This window comes from Phocoena phocoena, chromosome 18 (assembly GCF_963924675.1).
Source record: "Phocoena phocoena chromosome 18, mPhoPho1.1, whole genome shotgun sequence".
Lineage (NCBI taxonomy): Eukaryota > Metazoa > Chordata > Mammalia > Artiodactyla > Phocoenidae > Phocoena > Phocoena phocoena.
In genome coordinates this window covers 490,696-513,501 of record NC_089236.1, presented here as the reverse complement: position 1 = coordinate 513,501, position 22,806 = coordinate 490,696, and the positions used below count along the sequence as shown (strand labels likewise).

At 34.8% G+C, this 22,806-nt stretch overlaps 1 protein-coding gene and 1 pseudogene across 1 annotated transcript in view; one reads left to right on the top strand and one right to left on the bottom strand.

Annotated features, from left to right (window-relative positions):
- Window positions 1-17,925, top strand: part of PSPC1 (paraspeckle component 1) — a 58,456-nt gene extending 40,531 nt beyond the window's left edge. Inside the window, exons 7-9 of the mRNA XM_065896015.1 lie at window positions 11,659-11,716; window positions 15,134-15,303; window positions 17,456-17,925. Coding sequence (XP_065752087.1) covers window positions 11,659-11,716; window positions 15,134-15,303; window positions 17,456-17,641 — 414 coding nt within the window. The 3' untranslated portion in view covers window positions 17,642-17,925. The remainder of the gene's footprint in view (window positions 1-11,658; window positions 11,717-15,133; window positions 15,304-17,455) is intronic.
- Window positions 7,607-8,737, bottom strand: LOC136137846 (single-stranded DNA-binding protein, mitochondrial pseudogene; annotated as a pseudogene).
- Window positions 17,926-22,806: the final 4,881 nt, after the last annotated feature.

Below are 22,806 nucleotides of genomic sequence, written 5' to 3'. Positions count from 1 at the left end.
CCTTTATCAAAGATAAGGTGATCATATGTGCGTGGGTTTCTCTCTGGTTTTTCTGTCCTGTTCCATTGATCTATATTTCTGGTTTTGTGCCAGTACCATACTGTCTTGATTACTGTAGCTTTGTAGTATAGCCTGAAGTTTGGGAGCCTCATTCCTCCAGCTCCATTTTTCTTTCACAAGATTGCTTTGGCTCTTTGGGGTCTTTTGTGTTTCCATACAAATTGTGAAATTTTTTTTCTAGTTCTGTGAAAAATGCCATTGGTAGTTTGATAGGGATTGCATTGAATCCGTAGGTTGCTTTGGGTAATATAGTCATTTTCACAGTGTTGATTCTTCCAATCCAAGAACATGGTATATTTCTCCATTTGTTTATGTCATCTTTATTTTCTTTCATTAGTGTCTTATAGTTTTTTGAGTACAGGTCTTTTGTCTCCTTAGGTAGGTTTATTCCTAGGTATTTTATTCTTTTTGTTGCAGTGGTAAATGGGAACGTTTCCTTAATTTCTCTTTCAGATTTTTCATCATTAGTGTATAGGAATGCAGGAGATTTCTGTGCATTAATTTTGTATCCTGCTACTTTACCAGATTCATTGATTAGCTCTAGTAGTTTTCTGGTAGCATAAAATTTTCATCCAAACTCGGACAAGTGAATATGAGTACTATGTAAAATTACTTTTTTTTTTTTTTTTTTTTAACAGCAGGCATAAAATAAGCTGTCTCAGGCAAACCAGGATGTGTGTGTGGTCACCCTAATCATATGTTACGCTTATAAGTAGCATATTCCCCCTCTGTTTTATCATTCACGTTTAGAAGTCTTTTGAATGAATCCAGATTGAAATGGTTACCATGTCCTTTATATTCTTTAACCACTTCATCAGAGGACACTTTGTTGGACTTAATTATTTCTATGTCATATTAGATGACTCTAGTGTCTTCATCGGCCTTACCTCCCATTAGAGTCACAGAGGGGCTCATATTCCACAAAAATTTCCATATCCCTTTTACCCTCCTGGGGAGTGTGTATACTCAGCACATACATAACTTTCCCTGACTACTCACCCCGGCTGTGATCCTGTATCATTTTTAATGATTCTTTTTTAGTACTTATATTGCCATCTAAATATTTTCTCACAGTTGTCCAGTATTTGAGCCCTCTTGAGCTTTTTGAGGTCAGGAATCTTGTATTTGTTATATTGTAGTTACTGAGATGCAAATTGGGAGAGTTAAATAGTTGCTTGATGTCTTCTTTTTCAGATGACAGCGTGCAACTCAATCATACAGTTTTGAGGGTTCTTTATGAGCCACTAAACCTCAGTATTTTTATTTAATACTAACATTTCAGATGTTCAACATCAGTGGTTTTGAAACATAGGTGGCATTGAAACACACCTATTGATGTATTTCTGTAGAGTTCATAATGGAGTCACATAGTAAAGCGTAAAATTTAAATTTATTTATTTACTTTTGGCTGCATTGGGTCTTCGTTGCTGTGCGCAGGCTTTCTCTAGTTGTGGCGAGCGGGGGCTACTCTTTGTTGCGGTGCGTGGTCTTCTCATTGCAGTGGCTTCTCTTGTAGCGGAGTACGGGCTCTAGGCACGCGGGCTTCAGTAGTTGTGGCTCACAGGCTCTAGAGCACAGGCTCAGTAGTTGTGGCCCGTGGGCTTCATTGCTCTGCGGCATGTGGGATCTTCCCGAACCAGGTCTCGAACCTGGGACCCCTGCATTGGCAGGCGGATTCTTAACCACTGCGCCACCAGGGAAGCCCAAGAGTAAATTTTAAACAGTAAAATAACCATTTTTTTTATCTTGGTTTTCAGCACACATAACTTTTTAGTATGCAGATTCCACTTGACTATCCCTTCAAGATAGTTAGTCTTACACAAAGACTGGAGGTTCCCTTTAGTAGGAAAAATTTGTTCCTTGTTTTTCCTGTGTTCAAAACAGTCCTGAGCTTCATAGAGGATACAGAGGGGAATCAAGCCCAGGGTCACATCTTTGAGGATTTTAGAGTATTTTAGGGACCGGGGACCTATGTGGGGTAGGTTAAGAGACGCAGCTAAAAAGTTCTGAGAGTTTAGAGAAAATTGTATGCTGGAGAGTGAGTGTGTAGTCTCTGCACTCTTCTGGGGCTCTTTTGGGTACATTTTTAAAAACTGATGTGATTGGTTTATTGTTCCACTGTGTTGTAGGTATACCTCTGTCTTTTCTTTTGAAATGGTAAGTTCTTCTAATCTTACTTGGTTCAGAATGGTCAGATCTTTTAGGTAACATTTACGTTTTTAGAGGGGTTGGAGAAGAGGAGAGTTAAGATTGGCGAATACAAGTGAACTAAAGTGAACATGTTTTTGAAATGTCCACTACATGCAATGCAAACAATAGGAATTTTGTTCAGTTAATAAATAGCTTGAAGTAATAACAGAAGGTTCTAGGAAGACATAAAAACTTGTTAGTTCTGCTTTGTGATTTCTTGTTGTAATATTTAGAGCCCCCTACAGGAGTTCTACATGGGGATTACGTAAAAAAAAATTTTTTTTAGGCCAATCAGTATCCCGTATCTTTTGTACTTCATGTTGAGGGCATGAAGCTCTGTAGTATCACCTGAAATGTCAGAATTTTTCTACCAAAGCGAACTAGATAAATGTGAATATCAATATCCATGTGTAATTATTAACTAACTGCTAGTGGCAGGGAGCAAAAAACTTGGGTTTGTAAGCGTGCTCTGCTGATGAAATGCATTTACTTCTGTTTGAAATTTCAAGTAATTTAAAGTAAATGGGTGAGTTTGCCTCTTTGTCTTATGATATCCTCCACTACACTGTGCACCACGTTTCAAATCCTGTCTTTTCTGGTTATAAATTTGCCACAATTCTCATAATATATATAACGTCTTAATTTGACGTATTATTGCTTTTTCTAAATCCTGCTTTTGAACAATAGAAATGCTTGTATAGTAGTTTATCTTATAATTGTAAATAACTTTTTGAATTGTATTTAGTTATTTAAATATTTTAAATATTACTATATTTTGAATGTGTTGCTTTGAGTTATCTACTTAGAAACAATATATAATTTGTCAGGATTTCAAAGCTTCTGGTAGACTGCTAAGATAACTTGTTTTATGTCTAGTATCATGAATAGAAAAAGACACTCTCCTCTTTTAAATACGTTCTTGATCCTTCATACATTGGAACACATGTGCTTTGTTTGCTTTCTTCTGTTGGTGGGACTGATTTGGAATTGCTTCTTATGCAGCTTATATTTGCTCTTTAATCTTTCTTCCCTTGATCTGGCCAGTCATGATAGTTGTTTTGATTTTGATATGGAAATGAACTGGGTTACAGGTAAAGAAATGCAAACCGGTCACCAGTATTATATGTGCCTTGGTAAGATGTAATTGAAAGTAGTCTGTGTTGTAGTCGGTATTCAGATTGCTGATTTCTTTAATAGTTTGGGATAAAATAACTAAATTTGAAAAATAATTACATATATTCCTAATTAATTTCAGTTTTTAAAAGCAGCTTTTCAGAGGGAGTTTGCCATGACAGTTGAAAAGGATAAATTTGAAAATGTCTCTCAGGTATATAGATTAGAAATAAAATTCTAAGCTCAATATAAATTTGTTTTAAAAATTGATTTGTTTAAAATATTCCCTTCTGTCTCTTGATGCATGCTAGATTATGTGTAGTTATATTTAATTCATCTTCAATTAGAAAGCCATCCTGTGTTTTAAAAAGTGGCAATTAATTTTGCTACATGGTCAGTTGAATTTGACAGTGACCTCAGAACAATCTGTTTACAAAGTTACCTGAACCAGGCTTTAAAAATACACTGCTGGGGGCTTCCCTGGTGGCGCAGTGGTTGAGAGTCCGCCTGCCGATGCAGGGGACGTGGGTTCGTGCCCCGGTCCGGGAAGATCCCACATGCCGCGGAGCAGCTGGGCCCGTGAGCCATGGCCGCTGAGCCTGCGCGTCCGGAGCCTGCGCTCCGCAACGGGAGAGTCCACAACAGTGAGAGGCCCGTGTACCGCAAAAAATAAAAAAATAAAAATAAAAATACACTGTTGAGTGAATGTAGTTTAAGAGGTGCATGTATTTAGCTTAATCAGTACAGTAAACTAAGGATAAAGCCCCCTACTTGTATTTGTGGTTCCTTCTATTTCTGATTCAGTATTTAACAAGTAAGAAATGTTTTATTATTTCATGACTAAAACTTGTGATATAAATTAAGATATAATTTATTCAAAAAGAAACATTTTTAAAGTTTTTAAAAAGTAAATTTTTAAGAGTAGTTTTAGGTTCACAGCAAAATTGAGCAGAAGGGACAGTTCCCACGCACCCCATTCACCCCACATACGTACAGATGCCCTCATGTCAGACTCCTACCAACATCAGATTCCCACAGCATACAGGGCACACTTGTGTCTTACACATCCACATCACCAAAAGTTCATAGTTTACATTCGGTGTTGTACATTCTCTGGGTTTTGACAAATGGAAAATGACACGTACCCACCATTCAGTCTCACACAGAGTAGTTTCACTGCCCTAAAAATTCTCTGTGCTCCACCTATTATTCCTCCCTCCCCATAATTCCTGGCAACCACGGATTCTTTTCCTGTTTCCATATTTTTGTCTTTTTCACAATGTCGTATAGTTGGAATCATACGATATGAAGTCTTTTCATATTGGCTTTTTAGTAATATGCATTTAAGTAAGGTCCCTCCTCTATGTTTTTTCATGGCTTGATAACTCATTTCTTTTTAACATTGAATAATCCATTATCTGGATGTACCACAGTTTGTTTATCCATTCACCAAATGAAGGACATCTTGGTTGTCAGTTATGAATAGAGTTGTTACAAATATCCTTGTGTAGGTTTTTGTGTGGACATAAGTTTTCAGTGCCTTTGGGTAAATAACGAGGGGCATGATTGCTGGATCATAGGGTAAGAGTATGTTTAGTTATATAAGAAACTGTTAAATTGTCTTCCAAAGCGGGCATACCATTCTGCATTCCCACCAGCAGTGTATGAGAATTCCTGTTTCTTCACATCCTCACCAGCATTTCCTGTTGTCACCATTTAGGATTTTGGACATTTTAATAGATGTGTTGTGGTAACTGTTTTGTCTTAATTAGCAGTTCCCTAATGAAATGTGATGTAAAGTTTCACTTAAGCAATCATAAACCTGAGGAACGTTTCCTCAATACTCACGGGGGCAGACATTTTAGAATGCAAATTGAAGGGAAAAACCCACTATAAATTGTATATTTTAAAGATTGTCTTATGTTACTTAAAATATCCCCCCCCAATATAACAGTGAGTGATATAATGTCTTGGAAAGTGTTTTTTATTACTTGAATTAAAAATGTTAAGTCTTCCACACTTTCTCTGTTGGTTATGTTGGAAAGTTTGCATGCTATTATTTGAGTTCTATTAATAGGAACTTTTCTTGCTTCCCTTTTTAGTTTATTAGAAGATTAATTTCTTGATGCACACCTTTCCATAACTTAACACTTTTTAAATGAGTGGATAATTTCTTGGCAAAGTGGCCTACTTTTTTGTGATTTTATTTATCTTTATACCTTTTTTTTTTTTTTGGCCGTACGTGGGCCTCTCACTGTTGCGGCCTCTCCCGTTGGGGAGCACAGGCTCCGGACGCACAGACTTAGCGGCCGTGTCTCACGGGCCCAGCCGCTCTGCAGCATGTGGGATCTTCCCGGACCTGGGGCACGAACCCGTGTCCCCTCCATCGGCAGGCGGGCTCTCAACCACTGCGCCACCAGGGAAGCCCTGTTTATACCTATTTTTAAAAAATATTTCACATAATTGATTTTTGTTCCGTTCTTGTAAATATGTTTGTTACCTAGTATTTCCAGATGCTGACAGTTTGTTTTCTCCAATGAATGTTTGACTAGCTATCTAACAGTCTTATTATTCTTGTATGTAAACTTCTCTAGTGAAGGAAAAGCTATATTTCCAAGTGCTAAGAGTAATTTATTTTTAGGAAAATTTCTAGGAATATTTAATGATAAAAAGGTTGACTATTGTTACTTGCCAAAACTTATATGTTTCTCTAGAATTATATTTCTTTTAGATTTAAAAGTTTTATTCCAGCATTTTTATATCAGGATTTTTAGCATTTTCTTTATTAAGACATGGAACCTAAGTGGCACATCGTGATCCTTAGAAAATCCTTAGAAGTTTCTTTAGAGACATACATGAGAGAGGACTTTATGAATTAAAGAAGAATGATGGTGGCTGTTAGGACTTAGACTGATCAGTGTGTGAGGTGAGCACATTTCGTCATTGACTGCAGCATGTTGTTCCAGTTGATAATTACATAGAGTCAATATTTGTTTAAATTAGATTACCTAGAAAACCCTAAAATATCTTCAAAAATCACAGATCGATATCCTGAGTATTAAGTATTAAAGGAAAAAAATCAACATTATACATAAAATAATGTCAGGTTCTGCACATTGGGGTATACTGGTTTAGTTAATTTACATTAGTGCAAAATTTCTGCCACTTTACATTTTCACAAGTAAATATTGACTGGAATTTAAAAACAGTGGTTATCAAACTTTGGTTTCAAATCCTTTTTTAAAGCTCTTAAAAATTATTGAAGACCCCAAAGAGCTTTATGTTTAGATTATATCAATGTTTACCATGTAAGAAATTAAAAGAGAAATTTAAAAGAAAATATGTTATAGTGGGAAGAGTGGCCTTATTTTTACATTTTTTTTGAAATTTCTTTAATGCTCAACTTTGTGTAGTGGGAAGAGTGTTATTTTACTGTTTTTCAGTGTTTGGCTTTATAAGAAAATGACTGGCTTCCCATATTTGCTTTTGCATTATTCCACCTATTGCAAAATGCTCTTTTGGTTAAAAAATACGAAGAGAATCTGGTTTCACATGGATAAGTAAGTGGAGAGAGGTATATATATTTTAACCTTTTCAGCTAATTGTGAATATTGTTGTTTGATGCTGCAGTGAAACTTGACAAGCAGTATTTTCTTAAAAGTACTCTTTTGCATTAGAATCCATTGGTCTACCTTTGAGTGGATCTTCTACCTATGCATGAGTTTGTAATGTCATGTACCGAGCTGAAAAATATTGACCAGTTGAGTTACACAAGTCATAAAAATGTTAATGTATTTTGTTATACAAAGTTAGAAACAAATCACATTTCTTAGTATCAGCCACTCGTCAGAAATCACTGCCAGGTACACAGGTCACTATTCGGCTTGTCTGTCAAATGCTGTCTCAAGTAAAAATCTCGCTCCAAGAAAATGTGTCTTATTCAGCTTTCAGCCCAATCATAAGAATGGTGTTTTTTGAAATAACCACCATATTTCAGAATGCAGCAGAAATGCTAAATGTATATATCTGTTTTGTTGCATAGAATAATAAAAAGACATGTACCTAAAGTTAGAGATTTAATAAAATTAATCATTTTTACTGCTTCATCCAGGTATTCATAGTTGAAATTATTATTTTTTTAATATAAAAGAGTGTTTTGATTCTTGTCCTTATAAACTATAAAGACAATCATGATTTGGAAATGAGACTGTACCAAACAATGGCCAAAGAAGAATTGTCCATTCTATGCCTTCTCTTTTGTCTGGTCACTCGGAAATATGTTATCAGCTGTAATTGTTGTTTCTTGTCATCTCACATTATTTTTATCCATATACTCACCATAGTCTACCTTCCTGTCCACATAAATTCGAGACCCCTTTTTCACATACTGATATGCCACATCTCTGAGGCCTGGTCAGAATACTGAAAGTCTGTGCCGTGTTTTTGACTGACCTCACCCATTTGGTGTGCTTCATTTTCCCCTGATCGGCCACATCTCATTTGCTGCCAGAGAAAATATTGTGACAGGGTTATTCTTTCCACCTGTCTCATGACAGGGTCCTGACCTACTCGATGAAGTAACTGAACACGAGTCAGAGATCTTTTCAGAACCAAACTGGTAGCTGTTTCAGACCCATGTCTTAGAAACTGATGAACTACCTGTACTGCAGTTCTTTGAGGACTTCCCTGGTGGTCTAGTGGTTAAGACCATGCACTTGTACTGCAGGGGCATCTGGGTTCGATCCCTGGTCAGAAAACTAAGATCCTGCTTGCTGTGGCTTAGCCAGAAAGAAAAAAAATAAAAATAAAATCCAGCTCTTTGATACATGGCTTCTGTTTTCTTTTTAAAAATTATTTATTTATTTGTTTAAAAAATTTATTTTTTGGCTGTGTTGGGTCTTCGTTGCTGCACACAGGCTTTCTCTAGTTGCGGCGAGCAGGGGCTACTCTTTGTTGGGGTGCACAGGCTTCTCATTGCGGTGGCTTCTCTTGTTGTGGGCTCTAGGCGCATGGGCTTCAGTAGTTGCAGCACGTGGACTCAGTAGTTGCGGCTCGTGGGCTCTTGAGCGCAGGCTCAGTAGTTGTGGTGCACTGGCTTAGTTGTTCCGCGGCATGTGGGATCTTCCCGGACCAGGGCTCGAACCCGTGTCCCTTGCTTGGGCAGGGGGATTGTTAACCACTGCGCCAGCAGGGAAGTCCTGTTTTATTTTCTTGCAATCTAATCTTCAGTCTTTTCTGGATGCTCTGGCTGGGACAGCCATAATTGAAATCATTTAAATGTAGTTGTATTGTAATGTCTAGAGTACAACGATTACTGGTAAACATTGAATGCCAGTGCCTTGGTTTGTGCTGAAACACCAGGATTCTTGCCCATCATTGCTCTTGCACCATCCCTGCGAGTATCTCAGTGAAAAGCCCGATTAGACCAGTGTTAGAACTGTGTTCTAATAAAGTAGTTTTGAGTTTGTGCACGTCTTGGATGTGTCTTGGGGACTCTCTTCAATCCAGGAACCACACCTTGAGAACAACCTTTTTGTTGATGGAATGCTGCTTTGGAATCAGTTGTACTTTACTTTCTTTTTTGGTAAATTTAGGCATATTTCACTGACCAGCTTTCAAGAATACATACGCAGAATTCTTTTTCTTTTTTTTTCCATAAAATACAAATTAACATTTTATTATTCAATTTAAAGGCATTGAAATATGAGAGAGGTTTCAGCGTCCTGGGAAATGAACTTGAAGAAGAGAAGCAAAATGTGTCTAACTAGTAGACATGGGTTTTTTTGGTTGTTTTTGTTTTTTAACATCTTTATTGGAGTATAATTGCTTTACAGTGCAGAATTCTTTTAATCAAAAGGCACAGTCTCTTATAAACATGGTAAGAATACATTAAAAATCTTGCCTTTTGTTGGTCTTGGAATTCTTGAAGAATGAAGGTGCCCTGTGAAGAAGAAAATTCTGTGAACTCTATTTTGGCAGAAGTTTATAGGTCAGCTCAACCACTTGCTACATGTATGACCCTGAGTAAGTTATTGAGCAGGTCTATGACTCAGTTTTATGATCTCTAAAATAGGATAACAGTAGACCTTCATAGGGTTGCTATGAGGATTTATTGAATTAATTAAAATGGAGTGTTTATCATAGCTTTTATCATTTTATATTGCACTGCAGTCTTTTGAGATTTTTACATATAAGTTGTTGCCTGTTAAAGCACAATAATTTTTGGTAAAGTAATAAAGCATCATTAAAATTTGTATTATAAAAATATCACACATGTATCAGTTCTAATTTAAAATATATTAGAAGAATTCTTAGGAGAAGTGAGGGCCTTGTTTATGTATTTCTATTGGGGTGGGTACATAGTTAAAGTGCGGTTATTCAAGTGATTCTCCTTATTGATATATCAAGTTATAATGAGAAGTACTGTCTTAATTTCTGTTGATAACACTACCCTTAAATATTACTTCTGCCTCTTGCATTTTACTAGAAGTATGTAGTAGCGGGTTTATAGAAAGAATAACCTTAAAATATGACTAGGAAGCTAGGGTTTGGGGTATTTAAGGGGGATTTGAAAATTGAAGTCTCAAAGAGTGAGACTAATAATTACCCTCTGTTAGTGATTAGATATTGCCTTTCTAGTCTTTCATAGTTAAGACAAGTCAAAAAATATGTTACACCTTTGTCCCCTAAAAATGTTGGGGCCATAAAATCCATGTATTTTACTCTCTGGTGCTGGAGTGCAAGCAGCTCTTCTTGAAGAGTATCTCATATAAATAGTACCTGGAAGATTTTGGATATGCGCAAACAGTCCACACTTTGTCAGTAGGCTTTGCTGATGAGGAAGTGACAACTTGGTTTAATTTACTGATAATAGTGCTAAGTGTGATTAGAGAATAGCATTTTCCCTATAATTGCAAAATTATATGAGTTCATCAGTAGCCAGTTTTATAAAATAGCTTTTTTGCTGGTCAGTAATAGTATCCATTAATAGTCAAATGTTTTATGATGAAAGAAATTTATTTTTTGGAAAGTTAAAAGTTAGCTTTGGGAAAGCTTTGGTATTTACGTTTTCTAGGCAATGAGAAATGTTTCTTCATGAAGCTATTATGTGAGTGGTATTTTTCTCATATCATAGCTTCATTAAAGGTTAACTTTTGAGGCATCTCTGTTAGGTTAGATGGGCAGTTGATTTGCTGCTTAGTGGCATTTATCTATCATAGGCTTTTATTTCCTTTATTTCTAGCTTTATAGGTGTTTTTCACTATATTTTAAAACCAGCCCATTTTATTAGTAAGACTGCTTTTAAAAGTAGAAAAATGATGCTTTCTTTAGATTTAGACATTGCTACTTTTGCCTCAGTGTTTTTTATGATTGCTACATTTAACACACTTGTCTGGTATTGCACAAGATCATTAAATAGTAGTGTAAATTTCAATTATGATATGTTGGGTAATTTCACCTAGAGATTTCATTGAAGTTAATTCTATATAACTATTGTTGGTAAATGGGTTTCTAGGAAGTAGTTTCTATACTGAAACTTAAAACATTTTGTACATTTGTATGGCTTTTTATGTCACAGGTAACCTCAAGAGCATTTTGTTTCAGAACTTTCCAACTGTGTAATAACACTTCTATTTCGGTTTCCAAGAAAAATTCTTGTTCAAATAAAGGAAGCAAAATTATGTTGAGCTTTCAGTAATTGTTTGTGTGTAGTGGAGGCTTTCATGGTATATCTATCTGTAGGTCCTGGGTGAAATAATGCTTGAGCACTTGAATAAAAATGCAAAGGTGAATTATAATATTTAAAAAATGAAAATTGTCTATAACCTTATTTTTGGTTTAGTACCCCACAGCTGCTTGTGTTGTGTGTTTGAATACATTTGAATACGAAAGTGGTAACAGTCATTTCTGTTTTAAGACTTTAGAGACCTGGGAGGGAAAAATAGTTGGTCCTGGTGGTCATTATTGTTAGATTTTTCTTCTCTTAGAATCTAGGCATGTGTGTATGATCTCTAGGGAGAATAACATTACAAATATCCTGTAGTAGGTTTTTTGTATGACTCATTGATAATATAGCAATATAAATTGGGTGCTCTAAGCACATGCAGGATATTAATTAAGCCTGGGAGACTGAAGTGTCTTTTCAGTGTTCTTATTAAGTAAATGATGTTGGAAATTTAAAAATATTTTAATGGAACATGATGTCGCAATTTATTCTTTTCTTTTTGATTTTAGATGGGAAATGTAAAGTCCTAAGATCGATAGGTTGACTGTGACAACTATGTTTACTTACAGAGAGAACAGGAAATGAGAATGGGTGATATGGGTCCCCGTGGAGCAATAAACATGGGAGGTAGGGATTTGAAGCAAACCCTTCTGTCACTTACTTGTCATTTTTCAGGGAAGTGTACATGCTATTTGTGTTATCTACATATCAGTAACAAACAAAAACTTGCAACCAGCGTTTGTAGGTGGTGAAATTTCTTACATTTATTTAATGAGGAAAAAAATACCAGTATATTAAAAATACATGCCTAGGAAGAACATTTTTATTTTGTTTATTCTTAGGCTAAAAGAGGTATTATGTTTTAATAGATATAACAAAAAGAAACCTGTAAACAGGTTTTGGTAAATGACCTGAAACTTGTTGAGTCATCACTGGTGTAATAAAGCTATGTTGTTGCATTTTTAAAAATCCGATTTCTTGCCTTGAAACTGGCTTTTTTATCTTGGAATTTTGATAGTTTCTGAGTTGTAGTGTCTATAAACTTTTTGAGAGTATTTTATTTCTATTTTAAGATAATTTTTTGTGTAACTTTGAGGCTATTTTTATTCCTTTTACTGAATGTTTAACTATTTTGCCGTAACCCACAGTATTGTGCACAGAACTGCACTGTTTGGAGACATCTATGACTTGTCAAGTAAATGAGATGTGTCTTGCATATTTAGACTAATGTGTATGTTTAGAGTTGATGTGAAGTTTTTAAGAAAGTGCCTATATTAGCATCTTTAATATTGATTGCTTGTATAACCAGGTTGTCAGGGCAGCAATATCAAGTAAATAGGCTAAGGGAAAAATAAGTATGGGATGTTTTCATATGTCTTATTAAGTTTGAACTGTCATACGTTTGAAAATTAGGTAAATAATAAAATTTTATATATTAATTTCACATTGTCCCACAGAAGCTGAGGTTAGAATCTTTATATAAAGTCAAATGTACATATTGTTGTAAAGATTACATTACCTTAACATTCCAGTGTGCATCACATGCACTCCCACTGAGGAAATCCAGATTGTACTTGGAATGTACATGTAGTATGTGGAGTAAGACATCTTAAAGCCTCTAATATGTGGATCGAGCATTTTCCATGACCAAGCACCCCTCCCCCATGCCAGTTCCGTTGCCATTGCCAGTTAGATAATCTAAATCATTTAACACAATTGCTGTTTACTTCGTCACTTTTCTTATCTACCAAAAAGTAGTCATTGAGCATCTCTGATATGCAAAGGAAGCATGAGACATAACCCTTAACCAAAAGAGCTTAATTGTGAAGTTAGTACAATGGATACATGAAAAAAGTTAGTGCATCAAGAGTACATGAGAAGTTCTAAATTAGAAAGCACAGTTGAGGGTCTAGTAATGTAAAGGTAGTTCAGTATTTATGTCTTTTTCACAGTAAGTTGTGGGCTGGTGTATAATATAATCCAGTTGGATTTAAGGATTTTAAGTGTGTCATTAACATCAGAACCAAACTTGAAACATTTGTGATGTTTCAGAGACCATGAAAACATTCTGACTTTCTTACTTGATTAGCAACTTTATTAGAAGAAATGAGAGAATGTACTTTTAGATTCCTTATTTAGTGAGGAATTTAAGAGAATTAAAAATTTTAATGGCATTTTATTCACCAGAGAACCATGTTTACATTTGAGCACTTAATTAGCTCCCCTAACATCCACGCCATTTAATTTTCTCCTCTTTACATTTTATTCGAAGTGAGATTTTATCCTCATGATAGTTATGGATCCATGGAGCTACAAGTCCTTATCATGCAGTTGAATGTCACTGTTAAGTTGGTAAATTGTCATATCCTGTTAAGTTGCATGGATTAAACATGACAGATTTTCTGGTCTGTTACCAGTGTGTACAAAGTGGAACATAGTTTATATAACTGCTTTTCAGGGGACCAGATAATTCTAACATTCCTTAGATTTTTAAATTTAGTCTAACTACAGCCATCTGGTAGAAGACATAGTTACTAAGTCTACCTCAACTAATGATAGTTTTAAATATTTTTCATTTATTTTATTATACCCATACTTGTATAGTTATATTCGTATCTCATAAGTTAGGTGTGATAATTATGTTCTATTAAAAGAAGAAAAACCACTAATCCTTGATCTGTTCTTTTCGGGGAAAGTTGAGGTAATATTCCTCCTGGATACTGTCTCTACCCTTCCTCATTTCACTTATGGGAGATGTTGTGGAAGTCTAGTAAAAATTTTTCTTTATAGCTATCTTAAGGGAGTAGAAGTATTCTTGTGTAGTTGAAGTGTAGATTAACTAACAAGAACTTTGGGGCATTAAGGAACTACTTCCTTCCCTAGGAAGTGGCTGGGGTCCTGGGGATTGGGCTCAGAAGGAGCAGGGGTCTGTTGCTAGGGGCCGGCAGGGAGTCAGATTTCTTCCTCTCAGCTCCCTGGACCCAGTCCTGTGCCGGTTGAGCTGCATTGGGTGCTGTGTAGAGTTGTGAGTTTGAATGAAAACTGCCACTCCTATTTATAATGTGTTGTTGTGAAATTGAGTTCTGAATGTCATGAAATTAACTGGATAATGAAATACTAGAAGAAAACTCAGAATCAGTCTTTGTCATGAATTTTTAATGATAAACAAGTATGAGTAGTTTAAAAAATTTTTAAGTTCAAAGAGGATACCCAAAAATGTTGTATTTGAGGCCCTTATAAATGTATTACAGCTTAAACATTATTGCAGTTAACATGAAGCAGGTGGATGGATGTCTTTTGATGAAAAAATTTGAAGTATCCAATTGTTCTCATTTCCAGAATTTCAGCATGTTGAAAAAATTCAAACAGCTGTATTAGTATTTTATCTGTATTTGGTTGCAGTTGCTTTTAGAAATAAGTTTTGTCATGATGAATCATTTCAATTTTTTTGTTTGTTTCTATTGCATAGTTCTATATAAAGTTAAAAAAGAGTACCTCCTATAATTTTGGGAGATGTTCAGTAATTATATAAAAGCCAAGAATTTATTTACAGTGAACTTTGTGTGTGTGTGTGTGTGTGTGTGTGTGTGTGTGTGTATGTATGAGGACATGGCTTCTCCCTTCATAATTTAATATAATTTTACATGCTAGTATTTTTAGTCATGACTGTAAGAAAATTAAGTGGTTTCCTAAGTGCTAATCCTTTGCCATTAATTTAAACTGGTAGAAAGTTGTCACCACTCGTAAGGGAGTATTTGGTTAAAAAGCAGACTACAGCAAATAATACTGATTTTTTAAAGAAAACTTTCAAGCTTTTATAGTCTCAAATGTGCTAAAAATAATTGACAGTTTTCTCATTTGTTTTATGTACATTTGTTTAGCAAATATAATGCTCTATCAGAGTAGATAATTGAGTTTCCCGTTCTCAAGGAAGTAAAATAATTTTGATAATAGTCTTGTTATATAGATTGCCTAAGTATTGTTAAATTTTAAATGTTTATCAACTAAGATAGGACAGCTCTAAGTATAGATTGTTTTACGTAGATGCGTTTAGCCCAGCACCTGCTGGTAACCAAGGTCCTCCTCCAATGATGGGTATGAATATGAACAACAGAGGAACTATACCTGGCCCACCAATGGGTCCTGGTCCTGCCATGGGGCCAGAAGGAGCTGCAAATATGGGAACTCCAATGATGCCAGATAATGGAGCAGTGGTAATGTATCATAAACATTATTGTGATTATATTCAATAATATATACTTCTGCCCCAAAGGTAACTTCACACTTAACATAATTTGGCATCATTTGTTTTGTCAGTAAAGATCAGTATCCAGTGAAGAAAAGGTAATTTTGTGAAGTTAGATGGTGATTATGAGAGGCAATTTTTTAGTTTCCCAAGAGTTAGGATTATGATCCATGGCATGCTTTTGTACTTAAGTATATAGCAGGTATATATGTTAACTCTAGTGATTTTACAGTGATTTTAATTTAATTTGTACACACCTTTTACCAGCATTCAGTGTAATGGTCAAGTATTTTATGATCGTGTTCTTATTCCTGTGTGAACTCCTTACCTTTGGTGGGGTACAAAACCTCAATATGTGTGAAAACACAGTTTTCTGTCATTTTTCGTAAAAAAATCATTTATGAGTAATTTCAGAGAATTTAACTAAAAAATTTACATTAAAGTTTTAAAATATATTTTAAACTTACATTGTATTCTTACTATAGACTTACTAATTTTAATTAAATTTGATACTAAATTTAAAGTAGACAATTTCATTTCTTGGTTTGAGAGTGTGAAGATATCTTTGTGTGGGTTAAATATTATAAAAACGTTTTTCAGTTGTAATTCATATTTGAGAATCAGTGGCAAGACTGCTACTGTTTTTCATTTCCCTTAAAGTCTGTCACTATTTGAGATGTTATATTCCTAAGACATTTTCTCATTTGGTTCTTTTTAATGGTTGTCCTAAGTGACATTTAGAAAAGGGAAATTAGTTGATCGTATATTTGGAAAAGGCAGTTCAATTTTGGAACTGAAGGCGCCTTTGCTGCTGAGAAAGAAAAGGTGCTGCTGTAAACGCAGACCTGCCATCAGCTCTAAACCCTCCTGATCTCAGAGACGTGAGCAGTGAATGTGCGTCTTAGAACTGATGGAGGCGGTGTTCTATTATTTTAAAATTTATTTACTTTAAATACAGTCCTTTAAGAATTTGGACAAATTGGACATGCTAACAGGTTTTTTAAATGAGTGTTAACATAGGGAGATAATGAGGCAGTGCCGTAATATCGACTGTGATCAGGTCAGATGTTGCATACTAATTAGTGTTCCTGTTTCCTCCATTGGAGGCTTATTTTGTAGTAAAATGTCTGAGAGCTAGTAAAAATTTGTAAATACTTTGGTTAAATTTTGTGTAGCATATAATCATCAGCAGAGAGTTAAAAGTAAAAGTAACTGTCCTGCTTTTCCATACCTCCCGCAGAAATGGTAAAGTTTATTTAAATATCCCCGTTAGTCTTTTTCACAGTGATATTTTACTGCTGCATGAGGGAGTTCTGTTCAACCTTTGAGATTAATATATGTGGTTATTACTGTGAAGTTTTACAAAATACATAATTCAAGTGTTTTAATTCTGCTATTAGTAGTACACGCTAATTGTCAGCTTTTAAAAACTAAATCTATTTTCCCAGTGATAGTCTTTCCAGAAAAACACCTCGTAAGTTTTCATACTGAAATTATAACTGTGTGTTTATACTCATGCTTTCTATGTTAAAAGCACTGCTATTGAAATTTTTATGTTTACTTTTTCAAACAATGTGATGCTGCTCCCTAGTTTTGTCTCTCTGATTTTAAAAAAACAGTGTTTTTATTACACGGCGCTGTTACATGCAGTATAAACTTTAATGAAAAAGAGAGAGGGAATTCCCTGGCTGTCCAGTGGTTAGAACTCGGCCCTTTCACTGCTGAGGACTTGGGTTCAATCCCTGGTTGGGGAACTAAGATCCCGCAAGCTGTGCGGTGCTGCCAAAAAAAAAAAATAATTAAAAAAAGAAAGATCAGAACAGTATAATAATAACTAATTAGGTTTAAGATGGCATTCACTTCATAAAATCAGTTCTTTTTTCATGAAATTGGGGCATAGCATTAGCAAAATGTAACTCTTCATTCAGATGCTTCTTTTATTTTTTAAACATAGTAACTAATTAAATTGCTCCTTTCTTCCTTCTATGTGTGATCCTGATTCTGCTGGACTTTCTGCTGAACTTCATGACACCACCACTTGGGATTTTGCCAATTTTTCTTGTCACTTACATTTGGTGTGTTCCAAATGGACTTCACATGTATTATGTGGTATTATATAGCACAATGATAGATTTCCACAAGGACCACCGTCTCAGATGGGCTCACCTATGGGTAGTAGAACAGGCTCTGAGACCCCCCAAGCACCCATGAGTGGTGTAGGTCCTGGTAGTGGTGGTCCTGGTGGTTTTGGTAGAGGAAGCCAAGGGGGCAACTTTGAAGGCCCTAATAAGCGTCGTAGGTATTAAACATTCTTTCATTCCTGACTACCTAGAGGAAAACAATACACTTTTACCTGTTACCTAGAAGTGGTTTTATTGTTATTGTATGTAGACGTTAAAATTTTTTTTTTTTGTAAAACGTGAGGTTTTTGTATTTTTCTTTATTCATAAGCTTTGTAGATTAGAATGGTAATGATGATACTCATCATTGTGAATGTTCAAATGTGTTTGTGACTTTAGCTAAATATAAGTATGCCATAGTACTGTGAATTCTATGTAGTTAATCTCAATAAAGAAATCATCTTGGATAATTTTAAAATGTTATTAGTGGTATTCTCTTATAGTTTTACTAAACTTTGCTGTAATAGTAATACTTTGGTTGCTTTAACTAATCCCAGCCATTTAAAAATGCAAATGATTTTCTGTTTTTTAGTTTGTGCAAGTTGCCCTGAAGGTAGAAGCTTAGTGAAAACTGATGTCACTAAGGGGCAGACAGAGTAGCACATTGGGGAGGGCGGGTATGGGGATTACATCTGTATGCACCGTTGATGTCCTGTGAACTCAGAGTTGCTGTCTACATTTCATATAGATTCTGAATATTCAAATATTCTGAGGAGGAATATTAAGGATATCTTTGTCCTGTGCTGATTTTTCCAAATAAATCTTTTGAATCTTGGAAAAAAAAAACCTGTTTGAAGGCAAATCTCTTTTGCTTATAAAATAATGTCTTATTTTTAATCTTATCTGCTATTTATTTGGTGTCAATATCTAGATCTTACCCTTTAAATTTTCTTTAAAATCAAACAATACTGTTAGGTTGGATGTTAGGTGAGGATTTGCTGTGTGATTTAGAAGAAATTGGGCATTTCTTGAGCATGTTGGTTTCTAGAAGTGTTCAAGGTGGCCTGACTCTGCAGGGTTGTGAATGTTCTTCTGTCGCTCAGGAGTCTCTCCAGCAAAACTTGTCTGACAGGCTAGGTGTGCTTGTCTCCCAGGAATACAGTTCAAGTGGTGATTTTAAAAAACAGAATTAACTTGAGTATGGCTAGTGTTATTGGAATCAGATCTCTCTACTGTCAAATATGTGTTTTGAAGATTGATTTTCAATAGTATGGAGAAACATCTTATCACATTGGGATTTTTATTCCAAAGCAGAGTCCTCGTTATGTTTAAAATTCTGTATGTTAGACATGTTTAATTTAGAATTACATTTGAGGAATCATGTATTTAATGTAAACCACAAATCTGAGGCATCAGGCATTGGTCATAGCATAGTTATTTCTCATATAACATTTCAGTGTGTTAGTATGTCATGCTTTTAGCATTTTTCTGAAGAATAATGTGCTTTTTTAAAGTGAACAGTATGTAAATATTACCTCATCTTTGCATGGTTTCTGTTTTTGCTGGAAGGCATACTTTGGAAAGAAAGAAGTTTGGTTACTTATTTAAATTCTTGCGTAAAAGCAGTTGAGTGTAAAGCATGATTGAGATGCATGCTTTTGTATCAAACTTTTCTTATGTACTATTTTATGTTCTATTTTTTAGACACAACAGTATGGATGGAATTGTCTTCTAAAATTTGCAGTATTCTTTTGTTTTTGGCAAATCTTTGAAAACATGATAATGGAGATTGTAAAATAATAATCACAGACTATTCTCATCACGTTTTCCATGAGTGTGAGTTGGCAGGGAGTGGGATTTGTTCTGATTTGTGACATTAATTGCAGTGTGGGGAGTTTTAACATCAGTTATGATTTTTGAGTGATGTCTCTTGCACCTAAATATATACCTTTCCCATCATCTGTTATTTTTATTCATATAATTCTTAGGTAATGTTTAGCATTGTATTTTGCTTCAAAGCTGAAGTAAGATTGGGAGAAACTTTATCCTTGATGTTAATTCCAAGCTATCTTTGGCCAAGGCTGTGAAATTCTATACGATTCATTCAAGAACATTTGAAAGCATTGCACAAAGAGATGCCCTAATCTCCTGAACTTTCTAGTGTCCGGCTCACTCTGGCTCCAAGAACAGAGCTCTACACAGCTTTGTCCCTGCATCGAGAAAGTCCTTGTTCCAGTTCTTACCAAGTTTACCCTGGGAACAGTCAGCTTCTGAGTGACAGTCAAGTGGAGCATCTGTGAATTGCTAGTTATTCAGTTTTTAGTGTTTTTGTCCAGTTAAACAACTCTGTGGCTCGCTCAGTCATTGTTTTTTCTTGTGAAAGAGTATACCAAGAAAGACATTTGAATGTCATTTGCTTAAAACCAGTAAATATAAAAATAAAGAATAGTACTAGCTTTTCTAAATAACTGTGAATTTGTCATATATTCTCCCATAATTCGTTCCATAAAAAGATAATATGAAACAGTTTTAGTATTATAACATCACAATATTGTTTCTTTTTGTGTAATGATTTGAAACACTGAATTTAAAGTCTGCAGGATTTAGGTTTCATATGCTATTATTAACATGCACAAATAAAGGAATACCCATTTTCCAGTTGTTTTATTTTAGCAATGTATTTTGTTAATTTCCCCATTTTTGTTTATTTTGAGAATAAATGTATTCATTTTCTTCTTGACAGATGCAGTTTTTAAAGAACTATTGGTTCACTTGTATTTCATAAAGCTTAATTTGTTATTCTTCATTGAGTTTTTGGATCTTTCTGCTTAAAATCAGTGCTGAGGGTTCATTGGAAGAGATTAAATATTTGTTTTTAATCCTACAGTATCAATAATGGAGAAAAATATGTTTTACTTGGAATTGCCGTTTAATAGAAATAGAGATTATCAGCAATGACAGTAACTGAATTGGATCTTGTTTCCCAAATACTAATTGAAATCATACCATCACATTTTATTCAGAAACGTACTTGTTGAATATTTCAGAAACTTGGTGTTATATGTAAACTCTATATAGTAATTGCTAAATGTCACGATGAATGGTTAATAGTCACTTATTAATAATTTGGGGTTGGGTTTATAATTACAACTTAGATTCTGGATGAGAGAAAGAACATAAATATGTAATTGAAGGGAAATGTTTTGTGAAAGAATGTGATCAAATGTATGTTTAACCTTTAAAAAATTTGATATTGGTGTCAAATGGCACTAGTCAGAAATGAAAGGGACACTTTACTTGGAAAAACAGGAAATTTCCTGGGGAGTAGTGCGATATTTAAATGTGGTGTTTTTTTTTTTTTTCTGATAAGAGTTCTGTTACAGTATCTAATAACATGTTAAAATATATTCCTGAAATTTGAGAGGGTAGCAGTGATAAGGGAGTGAACACCCACATACCTGACTCGTAGATTCCACAGTTGTAAATGTTTTCCTGTCTTTACTTCCTAGTTGGTTAGATACTCCTAGACAGGGGCTCGTGGAGTTGGGGCAGGGGTGCTACTTCAAGTAAGCGGTCAGGCCATCTCTTAAGTGGTGTAGCCCAGCGTGGGTTATCTCATCGTAAATAAATCAGGATTAAATGAATTGACAGTAGTTTCATATTTTCCAAAAGTGTTATTTCCTTTCCAGCGCCCTTCACTACTAAATTTTTAAAAATGGGAAGCAGTTGTAATGTGAGTAAAGTATGGTTTCCCAGCTGTGTAAAATGAAGTATGCGCAGTTTCCCTGTTGGACGTGGTTAAGTAACTTATGGAATGTCACTCTGGGAAAACGGTGAAGAATTTCACTATTTTTAATACTATCTGATCGTAACTTTGTTTTTGTTTTTGTTTTTGTTTTTTTTGCGGTACGCGGGCCTCTCACTGCTGTGGCCTCTCCCGTTGCGGAGCACAGGCTCCGGACTCGCAGGCTCAGCGGCCATGGCTCACGGGCCCAGCCGCTCCGCGGCATGTGGGATCCTCCCGGACCGGGGCACAAACCCGTGTCCCCTGCATTGGCAGGCGGACTCTCAACCACTGCGCCACCAGGGAAGCCCCCTGATCATAACTTTTTAAAATAGTTTGCTGATCTTTAAAATCAGGATTTATGCATTATATATTGTATTAGTTCTTTTTTTAATCAATAATACTATCTTCTGAATGTAGGAAAAATGTTTTGAAAGTTTCTTTTGTTTTCTTAATTACTGAATAACATTATTACTGGTTGAAGTTTGAATCTTACATGACTGAATATTTAAAGGTCCAGAGTGCTATGTTCCCTTGGGAATATTATTTGACTTTTTATCTTTTTGTATAAAACCATGTTTAGATTATAAATATCTTTAAGTATTCCTTTTGGTTGAAACTTATTATTAGATTATATTTTTATTTACCTGGTGGAATTAGCAGTGTGTACTTTTTTTTAAATGATAATTTCAGTAAGAGAAGCTTTTATTTTTTTGATGAAGGATACTACATTTCTTAGAGTAATATAGCCAGAGTTCATAATACATATTTAAAAAAATTCTTTTTCAAGTATATTGTATTTGGCTCAAATCACTTGTTATAGTTACCAACTCCTCCCTCTGCAACAGATACTCTATTTTATTGACTATGTTTATTTAAAAATCTTCAGTTAGAATTACTGTATAAATTTGTCATTCTGAGTTAAAGTAATGAATTCCAAAAGAAATGGTATTCTGCTTGTAAGTAAAATGTCAATTCTGTTTCATAGAATATAATCACCCAAATTTCATGCAAGGTACTTCTGTCTAAAAATTAAGACTTGAATTATTAGGATTAGGTAGAATTAAGATGTGTATTTAGTTTGAATACATGATTTTTTCTTTTTAATATTCCTTATTTTTTAAAAAGTATAAAAAATAAATAGTTTTCAGTTACTCATTAAATACAAGAGCTCTTCATTGATTCCTTCAGTAATAATGTAAGTGGATCTTGTATGTCTTAAATGATGGTCCATGTAAGTGTGGTGGTGGTATTGAAGGTTTTGGAATTGATGTTTATACCTGGAATTTGTTTCCAACTCTGAAATTGTCATTTCAAAATCAAATTCATTTTTATTATGTGTTATACATCTCAGTTTAAGGTAGAAAATTTATATATATGAGGTAGTATAAAAAACATAAATGAGTAGCCGCAGAAATCCGTAAAGTTTCATGTCATATTTTTGTGACTGGATCTCTAAGACACTTTCTTCCTGGAGTTCTGACTTCTTTTATGCAAAATGTCAGCCAACCAGACTTCTGTGAATGAGATTTTGCATATGTTTATCTTTGCCATGTTTGGCCCAAGT